Below are 13,678 nucleotides of genomic sequence, written 5' to 3'. Positions count from 1 at the left end.
TGAGATAAACTCGAGCTCAGACGTAGCAATCCGACGGTGGAGGTGTCCGTCAAGTGAATCTGGCTCAGTTTTGTAGGATCGGTGATGACATAATTCCACGTAACGGCCGCAGCCTAATTGGGCCCCGTCTCCAGAACAAGCACCGAGTGGTTTGCGCCGGGGCGAGGCAAGTCCTACCTACGGTATATACTGAGATTGACTTTTTGGAGATGAGTTCAGTCGCCGGTAAGTGGAATTTACATCCTACAAATCTGCAGGCAATAGCAGTCTTGAAATGAGGGATGGAGGATGTGAGACTCGATGTTCGAGGCCATCTCTAAATGGTTCGCCACACGTGATTACACGAGAGACCCTTTGACCGGGGAAAAAGGGGGGTAATTTGAACAGGTAATGGTACTTTCTTATATTATGAGTTATATTATCCTTCATATACCCTGTTATAGACTTGCGATTGGATCACGCGGGCGGGAGGAAAGACCCGAACAGAATGGCCTGGATCAGTGCATAGGCGACCATGCCCCGCACAGCCACAGTAAAGGTGCGGCTGTCTTGTAGGGAAGGTCGGGTTTGCCCCCAGTTGCCCGACACCAAATATACGAGATACCAGTACCATAGTGGATACCCTGAAGATATCCTATTGATTATCTGAACATGGTAAGAGGTCAAAGCCATTACCGCAAGCAATCCTTGTGGTACAGCTAGTCGGAGAAGTAGGGAGGCTGTCGTGGCTGACGACGACGCTTGGTCCACTCCGCTCAAAGCTCTCGGAAAGATGAAAGGCACTGCCACATCCAGTGCCCATAGCGACGACCGGCTAAGTATGGCCAGCATCGGCATTGCCAGCAAGAAAAGTGGGATATTGGACACGGTCCAATACCGAAGAAATCCTACATTCCTGTTATTCAAGTTAGTAGTGCGTTCTGCGGTGCTAGTCAACCATCCCAACGTACCAGTAATGTCCTTGAACCCAGCGATAGATACTGGGGACAAGCCATTGACACCAAGGGCGTGACGCATCGGCGTCCACACAGTATGTGGTATAGGCCACAGTTTGGGGAACGACAAGTCCCAGGGCAATGACACAGCCACTGATGATGATAACGGAGAGATGGGCACAGGCATCGATGGATAACCTTTGGCACCAAACCCGCCGAAGCTGCAAGAGAGCATCATAAGCATATAGAATACCACTTAAGATCCCATTACTGCGAACTGCAGTGGCTGCTGAGAACAGGATCGCAGCTACAAACAGTTTCACGTCGCCGGAGAGACGCTTCCCCGCCTTGTTATCGAGGAACGAGGACGAGTAGACATAGAACCCTGTAATGTTGAGCAAAGAAAACAAAGACTCCCCATAGGGCGCGGAAAGAAATGCTCCTGCAGGACAAATGATGTGCAGAAATGCCGAAAGAAAGCAGATTAGTCTCTGGGTGGCCGTGTCACGGCCAAATACGTTGACAGAGAGTCTATACAAGGCTAAGACTGCGAGATAATGGGCAACATGAGACAGAGCAGTCGCCACGACAGCGGTCCTGGCTGCTCCACTAGGGCCGATTAATCGGTGCAATGCTACATCCACAATTAGTGCTCGAATAACACAGCAATACACTTTCGATGAGGAAGACAGGTAGATCTACCAGTGGCAATATAGGCAAGGACTCTAGTGTACCCGTAGCCGAACGCCCACTCTTGCTCAAAGAGGTAGCCATTTTCGGCGATATGCAAGAAGTAAATGGAATCCCAGCGGACGAACTTGAGCGGGATGGGAAGGTGCGCATAAGTGATGTCTTCTGAGGTGACATCAGGGCGATTGTGGCTATGGTAGAGATGGCTTGTGGAAGTGTCGTAGCCAAGGCCAGGGCAACTGATGATGACCAGATATACTAGAGCCTTCCAGAGACAGAACGCTACCGTTAACGCCTTGATGGGCTGGCGGGGATTTAGAAGGCTCGGGCGACTCGTCGCTGGAGAGCTCACGGAGGAGCTCATGGTCACCAGGCAGAGAGTACTTAGGTGTGTAATTTTCAATAGTTCTGTGTAGCTACCAGATTTGCAAACATCGTAGGATGATTGTCAAAAACGATAATTGGTCGCCCAGGAGGATCCCATTCGCCCGTTCACCATAGATTGAAGAGGGATTTTTTGATCAGCCCGACATAATCATGACAAAGAAACCGAGGTAAAGCTAAAGGGGATCTGGAGAAGGCAAGACGCGTCGAAGCTCACCAGACGGGATGACGGACTGTGGATTTGATCGGTCGGAATCCTCGGCACGCATAAATCCTTCTTATTCAGCATCCACCGATGCACAACTACGTAATATTTGTGGACGGTGAGGGGACCAAATGAAACCATGACGGTTTGAGTCTCCATACCAGAAAGTACTTAGTGGCAAGTGTTGTGGAAACCCGGTCGATTGGTACACTGCTCTGAAGAAGAGTTTTTCATTTGATAGCAATATATGTTCCATTCGATCTAACTGTTTTACATAGTAATACAAAATAACTAACCAATTCTTTAGCCTGAGTATAGTCATCCTACACTCTAGAGATACATCATAATTAGTTGAAAGGGATGATGATAATGATGATGATGTCAGACCACTTTGCCTCTCCGCATTGGCGAAGTCTTTAGTTACCTGCTCAGGTAGTATTATTCAGAACAGTCAGTTGACAGGGTCCAGTAGCCATCGACTGTTCTGGATTGGGTGAACAGGTCATTCATCCTTGGATCATCCCGCCGAATCCGCGGGCAGGTCAGCCCTACGGCGCGCTCGGAACTGATGGAGCCCGACTGCTTCAGTTCCAGTAATCCTTATTCAAATCTGCTGCAGGTTCACATGACGGAGAATGCTCGAAGCCTTCGGTATGGTAGGAATTAGATAAGACCATCCCCGTCGGCGTTGAAGAGAATATCCTAGCGCCATCGTGCCAACGGCGACAAGACAAATGTAGACGCCGACAAGCGCTAGTAGGAAAATCATTAAGATGATTAGCTACATTGGATCGAGTTAAACCCGCCTACTCATTATCAAGGTTGGGAGGTGACTTGGAAAAGGAAGAACCGGCTATGCCAGTTCCAGAACGTTATGGTATCTTTGCACTGAATTATGAATGCCGCTGCTAGCTCCGAGTTGCTACATTGAACGCCTATACTATAGAGTACCAGTACTAGTCAAAAGTATGTATGACCAAAGTATTGCAACAACGTACATACTGCCATCGTTTACGAGGGACGCTTGATACAGGGCCCCCTGGCACCTACGTATTGGTATGTAGTGGTGGGTATAGTTAGTTACTTGTGGTTTTACTAATTAGGCTCAGCTGAACGGACGAACGAAATATCCATCACGTACTCCATAAAGCATTGCCCCGGGGGGCATCTAAAGTGGTGTCCTCCCCTTTTTTACTTCGAGGTCGCCCGGGTCTCAGTTCAATGTACCGTAGTACTCGATAAATCATGCGGTGTCCCTGAAGCTTGAAAGGACAGCCGTGCGTTTCTTTGTTATCACCCACATCATCACAGTAGTACCTTGCCAGGGGACGCCTGTGTTCTTTCAAAATTATAGTTCCAATAGATTTTCGTACAATTAAGCCGAGAAGGCAGCTGACCAACTAAACTTTCTCCATAACTATGCCGTTCTCAGCCTCGCCCTCAGCAGCTAGCGACTTTTATTTTCTCAAGCAAGATAGGAGGGTCCGCGATGGAAACGTTACAAGACTAAAGAGAAAAGTTTGCCATCTGGTCCCCGCCAGAACCAGACCCTCGTTTGCTAGATCGTAATGCCAAGCCCGACCCAGGGAGACATTCGGTCGGATTCCCTCGGGGAAACAACGAGGCATTTCAGGATGGCATTTGACACTCCCAAGTAGTCTCAGGATTAGTTAATACGAAAGGTAAGCTTAGCTGGACAAGGCTTAGATGGTTACCAGACACTAGGTCAGAAGATTGTATATTTGGCACTGCAGTGTTGGGCAAGGGGGCAGAAAGTCAAGTCTCATGGCACCAACGATCTGCTCTACCTTTTCCAGCTAGACTAGTAAGATAGTAGGTGAAGGGAGGAAGAGTGTGATTACTGTGCTTTATTCCTAATTCAGCCTTACGGTGGTCTCCGTCACCAGTGGCACTGAGTCAGCGGCGTGTCTGCCTCAAATTTGCAGACCCAGAGATCCAAACTCTTTTTTGCTTACTGCCTCTAAAATCCGACATCCGGTCCCATGGCACGGTGCGGACCTTACCGGCAAGTCGGAGCTTCCGGTTCCGTTGCAGCAAATGTCTAAAGCCCGAAGGTCCGCGGGGACACCACGATGGAGGTTGTATTGCTCTCCCCGAAATTAATTGACATAGCATCGCGGCAGAGGACAACTAAGATACCAGAGCCTGACTGAACTAGGATACTTAACCTTGTTTGCGTTTGGTAGGGACGTAGTCCGAGGTAAGTAAGGTAAAGCATGTATGAGGGTGGGTAATGCTGCTTACACTATAGGGCATAACATGCTCAAGCAGAAAGTATGTATGCATAGCAGCGGCATGGTTTCTTCCTCTCTATTACCTAATCTCGATTGCATAATTCAGCTCCGATGCTCCGAAATGCTGTTTGCTGTCGGTCAACGGGTCGGTCAAGCTATTAATCTCCAATTCTTGACTGGTACAGTAAATGCTAAATAGTCCTGCTCCATGGAAGCATTAGGATGATCTTCGTTATAATAATAGGAACAATTTATTAATTAATGAATCTATTAATTCTGCAGGGTAGAGTTCATACTTTGCACTTACTGTGCTGTAGTAATCATCCTCACTGATTTGATACGGGCCAAGCAATACGAGATGATTACGATGCAGCCAATAAACCGCCGATGGGGGTTGCCATCCAATGAAGAAATGTTAGTGTCGGCGTCTGGTTAGTTCCGAGAGAGAGGATCGTCGGCTAGCTGCTTGGGGCCATGGATGCGAGCTGACGGCCATGGATGGCCAGGACCCAGTTCATGCAACGAGACCAGACGACCCAGCCTGTTCCTAGTACTTCCTAGAAACATTATTTTGTAATTTCTCGCGATTTGGCTTGGCCGACTGGCTCTTAACTGTAGATCGGGGGGAGACCTGCCGATGGTCCCGATGGACAAGCCCAGCAGACAACCCCATCGCTGTGAGGGCGTAAGAGTAGTAAGCTAGTAATAGTAGTATACGCAGACCAGACTCGCAAAGAAGACACTAAGGGGAAGAACAGCCCCCCAGCGGGATCTTGACCAAATGTGACCTACTAAACCGTCATTGTCACTTCTGGTTCCATGTGGGTTCCTTTTACTGTAATTTTTGCTTTTCCTTTTTTACACTCATTTTTTTTTTTTTTTTCTTTTCTTTTTCCACATTGACCCTCCCCCATTTATTTAGTTCAGGTCAAGAAGCATGATGGATGATTCTTAATTATGACTATTTGCCCACCAAATTCATGGTGGGATCTTGACCGCCATCTTTTTCGCCCCCTCTAATCGATGATCCATCGATCCCATCTCGAGTCTGACATGCGATTCGTATTCTTTTCTTTTCCTCACTCATCTGAAAGTCTGAATATTAAGGCGCTTCTGGACCCCCTAACCCACACTGTCCGGCCTCCCTTACATACTTCCGCCCACTCTTTGCTCTTATCTACTCCAATGTCCACGTCGTACGACATCTGAACTTCCCTATTCATCCATCTATCCGGTTTGCCTCCTGCGCTGACCTCAATCCCCTCTTTCGACAAATCTACATCTGCAGCTTCAGCCTTATTCTAGGTGGAGGGGTTGATAGTCGCCGTGCAGGTCACGCTCATTCTATCTACTACTTACTATACTTACTTTCCATCCACCCTCCATCTATCCTACCCCTTCCTTGTCTTCTCGTCATATCCTCTCTTACTACTACCGCCACCATCTTTCTCTGACCCGGGTCTTCTTCTTGTCTTTGTTCTCTTGTCTTCCATTGCTCTGGATTATTCAGCATATCTCTCTGGCACAACGAGGTTACAAAACAGCAAACAACGGCAACTTGTTAACTAGCTGGATCGGCTTAGGCTGACGTATTTTGTCAGCCACAGCCACCCCCGTCACTGTCATCATAGTTAATCCCCGTCACTGCCACTGATCTTCGCCGTCAATGTTGATCGGGGAAAATTAAACAGACGTTGTCGCATCCCCAGAAATAATGCTATTCAACCTTGGCTTGACAGCGGATGCGGCAGCAGCTCACGAAAACGAATACCCCGGGTTACCATCGGAAACCCAGATCCCTAGCCCGACGCGTCATTCGTCCCCGGCAATCTCATTCGCTTCCCTGCCATCGTGGGGACTAGGCAGCATCTATAACCGGCGCAAACCCACGGAACCCGAAATGACGCAGCGTACAATGTCGCGGAAAGTTACTATTGATACACTATCCTCGAGCGATGACGAGCGTTCGACAGTCACCCCAGTCCTAGCTCCATCAAGGATCGCCCGTTCGCAATCAGTTCGGAAACAATCGTCGCGCCCTAAAACGTCATACCAGCTAGCGCATCCCGCGGCCCACGCACGCCATAGGCGATTAAAGCTCCGACCTAAGCTTCTCCTGCAGCTTCAACGTGTGTCGCAAACTCCACGACCTCTGCCACTTTTGGATGTGCTCCCCTCCACTGTGTTTCTGCCGCCTCTAGCTCGCAAGTTCCCGACGATATTCCGCGGTAAAAAAGGACTAGGCCCCAATGACCTCATTGTCGTAACTAGTGACCTCTATGAGCGGGCGCCGGGCGATAATGGAGATAGGTCTTTAAGCTCCGATGATGAAGGCGGAGAACAACGTGAGGTGGTCGCAACGATATGTCAGCTCTTTAGGGATGACGCTTTATCCAAAGGAAAGGCGGAGATTTGTTTGAACCATGGGCCAGTTTGGGAGGCCACGCCGCTTGCCAATGGCTCCTACGAATTCGTGGCCAACACGGATGATGGTATCCAGATACTGCGGTGGGTTCTGAAAGGTGGGAAGAATCGTCGCGTGTCGGCGCCCCCGGGCTTCTCGCAAGAGGAGAGCAAGCGGTTTACGTTCAGCGTGATCAATCCCAGCACTCGTCGTCACCCTGTTGTTGGTACGATGACACGCAATTACCTCGAGGTATACGATGAGTACTCAATTCCGACAACACCAGGTATTGCTGGCTCACCAACCTCCGCCATGTCCGTGTTGAGCGACTACTCCGAAATGGATGACCCATTGGATCGGAAGGTTCTGAAAACCGACAGTGACCTCCGCATGTTGATCATTATCACCAGCATATGGGTAGCCTTTAGGGAAGGCTGGTCTCACAACTTCACTTACGACGACTCGGCCTTGGCAATCAACTCCAAGACAATGTGTCCGTCGAGACACAGCTCGCCAACTGCGATTCGAAGCGAGACTGACAGAACCGAGAGGGAAGATGGCCACGATGATGTTCCCCCATTGAATGGCCGAAGACATCGTCTCTCGACGTCCAGCTATGTCCCTTCACAATCCACGATTTCCGACCGATCTACGACTTTTGGAAGCTTATCGAGACGATCCAACTCAACTGGTGCGGCCTTTATCGAGCGGACTAACCGACGTGCTTCGGGTAGCAACGGTCGTCTCAACCGACACAGTACACTCTCCAGTCCTCGCGAACAGAGACAGGACCAAGCCGTCGACACCACACCCGCCCGACAAGACTCCAAAAGTCGCAGGTTATGGTCCCACAGGAAATCCGACGTCCAAGATTTCAAGACAACAGCTGCCCCTGATCAAGCGATAGACCGATCCAAGGGATTCGAAAACAACCAGTCACGCCAAGCCGATTCCTTTCGCGAGAAAGGTATTGACTCTCCCGCAGACTCGGCGCCGAGTAAGGGAAAGCGTCGGCATCGGATTAGCAACCTCTTCGATTATATCATCCGCAAAACCGGACATCATCATTGAGCCAAGCCTGGAGCTTAAAATCACATACCCCATTCAATGTTCTTTTGCTCTGCACAGTTGTCTTCTCTTTTTATCTCCCTCTTGCAGAGGTGAGCACACCTCTCGATTTCATCCAAGACACTACAATAGTGACACGAAAGCCTGGAGCTGCGGTTGTATTGTATGCAAGCGGATGGCAGGGCCTCATGTTGTGAGGCCAAAGCTACCGTTACTCCTTATCGCACTGGGTGTCTGGCAATTCTCTCCCACTTCCCAACCTTGCATGAGACTTGTCTCCGCACGTCATCATCTCTCAGCTCTTCTGAACTTACCAGCGATATGAATACCACGACATATATCTGATAGCGCTCCTTTTTCTAACATTCTTATCTCCTTCCCTACTGATTCTCTATTCTGGCATTGCCATCAACATCACCATTACCTTCCTGTCCATGCATATGTACAAACTAAGGTCCGCAGCATTGATTGCTTTCGGAAAGATACAGGGATTTTGTAGAGTAGGTACAAATATTCTTGAAAAATACATATATTTGGCACACAGAGCATGGTTTCGTTAAATTTATAGTATCGATACGTATTAGAGAAAAGTACTTTCCAGCTAGTAGGAACGTAGTGGGATTAGTTTCCGAAGGATTGCAGAGTTCTAACTTCCAAGTAGTATGATTGGTTGGTGGGGTTTGTTGTGAGCGATCGGCCTACTAACAGAGAGTGGGCAAGGCTTGTTCACTGATCCTGTTGATCGCTGATATGACTTTCAAGCGCATGAAGACGACGAGTTCGTTCGTCCTTTCTGTCAACAGTAATTGGATTTCATATTAGAGCTCATTTGAGTGACCGAACAATACGTTTCCAGAAGAGTATAGAATGACATTTTGTTTGTATAGATGATCATCGTATTCTATTCTTTACCGCTCCAGAGAAGTGATAGCCTTAGGGATGTAAGGCTCCTCCAGGTACTTGATTTCCTCATCGGTCAACTTGACCTTGGTACCGGTCACAGCCTCATCAATGCGCTCCTTGCTGTTGAGTCCAAGAATAGGGTTCTCATTGGGGTGGCTCAGCGACCAAGCGATGGCCACCTGGGCCATGCTGACGCCCTTCTTCTTGGCGATCTCTTCGACACGATCGACGATAGCCTTGTCGGATTCTGTCTCGCGGCTGCGGATGAGGAATTTGAGTGCCCCATCTGTTGCTTCACGCACAGTAGAGCGAGAGCCCCAGGGGCGGGTCAGCACACCACGAGCCATGGGCGACCAGGGGATCAGGCCCACGCCAGTGTCACGGCAGTATGGGATCATCTCGCGCTCCTCTTCTCTGGCGATCAGGTTGTGGTAGTTTTGCATGGAGATGAACTGGTGCCAGCCATTGCGGGCGGCGATGTTCTGGAGAGTCTGGAATTCCCATGCAGCCATCTTGATAGGCGTGAGCATGTGTCGTTGGAGGAAAAGAAAAAAAAGGTGGACGTACCGTGCTGGCTCCGATATATCGGACCTTGCCACTCTCAATCACGTCGTTGAGAGCCCGCATGATTTCCTCACGTGGGGTATCACGATCCAGCCGGTGGATCTGCAGAACGTCGATGTATGTTCCCAGTCTCTCGACACTGGCATCAACGGCGTCGAAGATGTGTTTGCGGGACAGGCCAACCCGGTTGACGAAACCACCGTCGTTAACACCGGAAGCTGAAATCGGAGGGAAGTTACCTTGGTCGTCCACACCGAAGTAGCACTTGGTGAGGATGACAACCCGGTTACGGGGAATGGAGAACTTCTTCAGGGCCTTGCCAATGATTTCCTCGGAACGGCCGTGAGAGTAGACATCGGCCTGGAAGCTGGTTAACAAGATATTGAGACAAGAGAAACGTAGTGGCTTGAATGTACCGTATCCCACGTGTTGATTCCACGCTTGTAGGCATGCTCAATCAGAGGGAGGGCTTCCTCCTCGTCGAGTACCCAATCCTGCCACTGCCTGGCGCCATAGGACATGGCGCCCAGAATGATTTTAGAGATCTTCAGTCCCGAGTTTCCCAGGCTACATGTCAATTTGTTAGCTAGGTCAGTATGTACAGTGCGAGTATCGCAACCGGGAGACATACCGGACGTATTCCATCTCATTGTTGGCAGCCATGGTGGATGTATTCAAATAACTGCAACGCCATGGTTAGCTATGATGTTGCCTCCACAAGCAGGCGGAAAGATGCGGGAAGGTGGTGAGATGTGGGAATCACCTACAAATGAAGTTGTAAGAGACCAATTGCTGGAGCAAAGTGATGTAGAAGAATTTACGATAGAATTGAGTATCTTGACGGGACTGCAAGCCGCTTATCAGTACTTTGCAGCTACCACTAATTGAAGTTCAAAGGTTAGGGACGAGCTAGCTAGCCAGTTCAGTCGAGTTGCCGAAGCATAGTAAACCCAGAGCAAGCTGGTTGACCCCATCATTAAGCTCCCCCACCGAACTGCCGAAAGTGCGAAGCGATGAGTTGCCAGAGCCGATGAGTTACCGACAGCCCTTTTTCGGGTTGAGCTGCTCTGGACCCATCGGTCCAGAGGATCGGGAAGCTTATGCGGGGTTCATTATGAAGATCATCCATTTTTATGGTACTCCGTATAGTGCCAGTGTGTCTATGGAAGAGAATAGAGAGCATTCAGCATAGATATACACAGCAGACTGGAAGTTGAAGGGGAATCAATGACTTTTTCTCAGTCTCAGTCATACACAAGAAAAGGGAAGGAGGGGTAGCCAAGGAGGGGATCCCGTGATCCACACCTTTGCTTGTTTGGCTTCGCTTCTTCTTCCTCTTCCTCCTCATCATCTCTCTCTGTCTTACCACATAGTTACCCCTCTACTGTTCGATCCTCTCTGCCTTTTGCCTCAATCACGACACTACCTCTCTTCCTTCAATTGAATGCACTGCTGCAGCATGTGCCTTATGGCAATCGGCATCGCCGTCTTGTCTACCTAAGTAGGCAGCGATCTTCTGATAGGTCAAAATGCTCGAGCCAATCTAGGTACACTTCAACCCCTGAGGAAGCCACAACAAAGTCACGGTTCTTCACTCGGAAAGCAGAGGAATAAGACCCCGGGGTAGGATCCCGTTCGAGCAAGGCAACCCCGCCAATGAACGGTGTTGGTGGCGGTGGCGCCAGCCACTGCATCAAGAATCACTGGTTTTCTGGGGAAAGACTCGTCCGACGTGACTGTCAGGCGACTGAAGGCTGCATATTGACAAGAACTGGAACACCCCCAGCCTCTGTACAACGATCAATGAACCGTTTTGCACGTGGTGCAGGTATTGCAGAGTATTTGACTCGGCCGCACACCTGATTGAGCTGCCCGCTCCGTACGAAAGACCGGACAGGCATTTGTAGCATCAAGGGCTGGCTGAACGGTACGTCGTGGGGCTATGCGCCCTAGAGCCAAGCACTGTATGTCATGGTCGAATAGTCCGGACATCCCGGCAGCCCCGGAGGAATTCTAGTAGAAATTCCCGAGATGGGTCTGATCGCAGCCTGTCGAACGTCGACTCTGCTCATGTCGCTGCTCGTCAGTGGTTCAGCTGGCTTCTGCAGAACACTTGCTGCATGCAATTTTCCAGCACCTGTCCATTACCCAATACCTCCAGTCGATCGATCTTGGCAGTTTTGAGAGGAGTCGAGACAGTTCCCAACCAGCGCAGCCTGACGCCAAGAGACAATCAACGGTACATGAACCAGAAGACATCTAGGTGTAGATCATACTTGTCTAGAGCATTATGGCCAAAAAACTGCTGTTCACCGCTGAATTGTCGGGTGAACCTCGTTTCTCTCACTGAATGATCCTTTTGCAATGTGGCTTTCAGGATGCGCAAACTACCATGGGTGTGTATACCTGATTACTTCTCTGACCATGCTGATTGGAGATGCGTTATTTTCATGTACTTCGACAGCCATCACCGGCAAAACCTCACTGGACAGTCTATCCAAGAAAGATGCAGGTCAGACCGTCTGTCTATCATATTTTAGCACGGCGTCGTGATCTAGCGTCAAAGTAAACGAGTGCATCTATATGGCCAACGGCTTTTATTTCTGCAAGCACCCATCGTTCTCTATCGTTCTCAAAATGTATAGGCCTCTAACCGCATGTGAACCACCAATGATGACCAGTAGCAAAAATAGCCGATGAGAGACGGGACTTATGGAAGATTAGTGTCAGCTCCTGGATGGGTTGACACCCACTAGCATTGTGTCAATGCCTACAACTGCTCACCTTGGAGATGAAAATGTGGCTAGCTGGGCTGTGTACTCCAGAGTCCTGCTTTGCAACGATGAAGATACCCATCGCAAGCATTTCCGCAGCGCAAGGCCGGATTCATGCTCAATGGAGACACCAGACTTGCTATTGTGAGATCCGAGTGCTCAAGGACAGCTGAAAAATGTGATTCATCGTGCAGATGGAAGTTCGTAGCGAAGTTTCCAGTCGACATACAGGCCTGAGAGAGGAACTGCTCGAAGGGTTTACTCGAAGTGACTGTGCTATCACCAAGTTCGAACCGCTCGAAGCATCTGAACAGATGTCGGAGCTGAATGTCAGCTCTCAGTCGTTTCTCAGTCGCGAAAACTATATAAGGAAGGCAGATTCCTCTCCAGGTCTTCTCCTCAGCACCATCACCAACTCAGCTCGCAAAGCAAGCAACGACAAGAACTACCTGTTGATCATACTCTTTCAAGAAAAGAACCCAATTTTGAAATGTCTACCGTTGTGACCACCGCTCCTCCTGTCCAGACCATGTCTCTCCAGGCAGTCGCTCACTCGGGCTCTTCGGACGAAGAGCTCTTGCAGCTTTTCCGCCAAGTGACTATCACCAGCTCTGACGGCCATGATGTGTCTGAGATGCAAATCAAGAAGGCTTTCCAGCAGGAGATCAGCCGGCCCCTGGGTCGACAGATGCTGGAGGCATCCTTGGCGCACGCGAATGGCTGCTCTTGCTATCACTGGAACTACCATGACCGCATCAGCGGCAAAGTCAACATCTCACGGGTTGATTTGACCTTTGACCTGACTTCAAAGAGCATGGGACAGGCCGTGAAGGGTGAAGCTGCTGGCTTCTACAGGCCTAACAGTGCCTTTATCAAGTAAGTCTTGCCTTTATTAATACAAAACAACACTAACAGCAAGCAGTGCAACCGTCTACTATGACGACCAGCAATACCTCCAGGGCAACCAGAGCGTCCAGATCTACATGGATGGAAGCGTACGTAGTCCCAGTTCCACTTCATACATCGGTATCAAGGCATGGTGCTAACCCGCAACCAGAAATTCATCATCGACTTCTTCACCACCGACCAGTCGGAGAAGCCAATTGCGCGTATCGTCCAGAACGCCTCGTCCTTTACCTTCCAGGGCACTGACACTGGTGACGCCACCTGGGGTACTAACTAGTGGCTGAGTCGGTGACCGCCGGAAAGAGCCATTTGGCATCTATGGCAACCAATTTGGAGCTGACAGGGTGATGCGGATCACGATGGAATGGTGATGATTAAGTTTCGGGTCTAGTCTTGTCTTCGTTTTTGCTTTTGAGTCATTCCTTAGTTGCTTTTTTTGTCTAGTCTTGCTTGTTAGGAGAAATAAGATTGATCCGCATAGAACTATGTGCAATGTAAATCCGTGAAATCCCTTCGACGTAGCTAAAACACCTCAGCACACCCTTCTCCTGCTCCAAGTGCCTCTCTTCTCGCCGCCCCCTGTTCTTCCT

At 49.5% G+C, this 13,678-nt stretch overlaps 4 protein-coding genes across 4 annotated transcripts; 2 read left to right on the top strand and 2 right to left on the bottom strand.

The window, feature by feature from the left end:
* Positions 1-400: 400 nt before the first annotated feature.
* Positions 401-2,179, bottom strand: BO87DRAFT_358698 (DUF409 domain protein). Its single transcript, XM_025621481.1, has 3 exons — positions 1,638-2,179; positions 951-1,569; positions 401-895 (listed from the first exon to the last, which is right to left on the bottom strand). Exons 1-3 carry the CDS (start codon positions 1,987-1,989, stop codon positions 457-459), a joined length of 1,410 nt encoding a protein of 469 aa, XP_025480106.1. The 5' UTR covers positions 1,990-2,179; the 3' UTR covers positions 401-456.
* Positions 2,180-6,183: 4,004 nt separating this feature from the next.
* Positions 6,184-7,944, top strand: BO87DRAFT_308240 (uncharacterized protein; the record flags this gene model as incomplete). The annotated part of the gene is made up of 1 exon (XM_025619424.1): positions 6,184-7,944. The coding sequence occupies one exon, from the start codon at positions 6,184-6,186 to the stop codon at positions 7,942-7,944; it is 1,761 nt and encodes a 586-aa protein (XP_025480105.1).
* A 586-nt stretch (positions 7,945-8,530) lies between these two features.
* Positions 8,531-10,270, bottom strand: BO87DRAFT_52195 (aldo/keto reductase). The gene is made up of 5 exons (XM_025629351.1): positions 10,176-10,270; positions 10,040-10,090; positions 9,825-9,975; positions 9,412-9,768; positions 8,531-9,356 (listed from the first exon to the last, which is right to left on the bottom strand). The coding sequence occupies exons 2-5, from the start codon at positions 10,069-10,071 to the stop codon at positions 8,850-8,852; spliced, it is 1,047 nt and encodes a 348-aa protein (XP_025480104.1). The 5' UTR covers positions 10,072-10,090; positions 10,176-10,270; the 3' UTR covers positions 8,531-8,849.
* Positions 10,271-12,672: 2,402 nt separating this feature from the next.
* On the top strand, positions 12,673-13,365 carry BO87DRAFT_386593 (uncharacterized protein; the record flags this gene model as incomplete). The annotated part of the gene is made up of 3 exons (XM_025624767.1): positions 12,673-13,058; positions 13,105-13,177; positions 13,240-13,365. 3 exons carry the CDS (start codon positions 12,673-12,675, stop codon positions 13,363-13,365), a joined length of 585 nt encoding a protein of 194 aa, XP_025480103.1.
* Between the last annotated feature and the right edge of the window lie 313 nt (positions 13,366-13,678).

Source organism: Aspergillus neoniger, assembly GCF_003184625.1.
Source record: "Aspergillus neoniger CBS 115656 unplaced genomic scaffold BO87scaffold_15, whole genome shotgun sequence".
NCBI classification, from domain to species: domain Eukaryota; kingdom Fungi; phylum Ascomycota; class Eurotiomycetes; order Eurotiales; family Aspergillaceae; genus Aspergillus; species Aspergillus neoniger.
The sequence above is the reverse complement of the archived record's forward strand: the minus strand, read 5'-3'. Positions and strand labels throughout refer to the sequence as shown.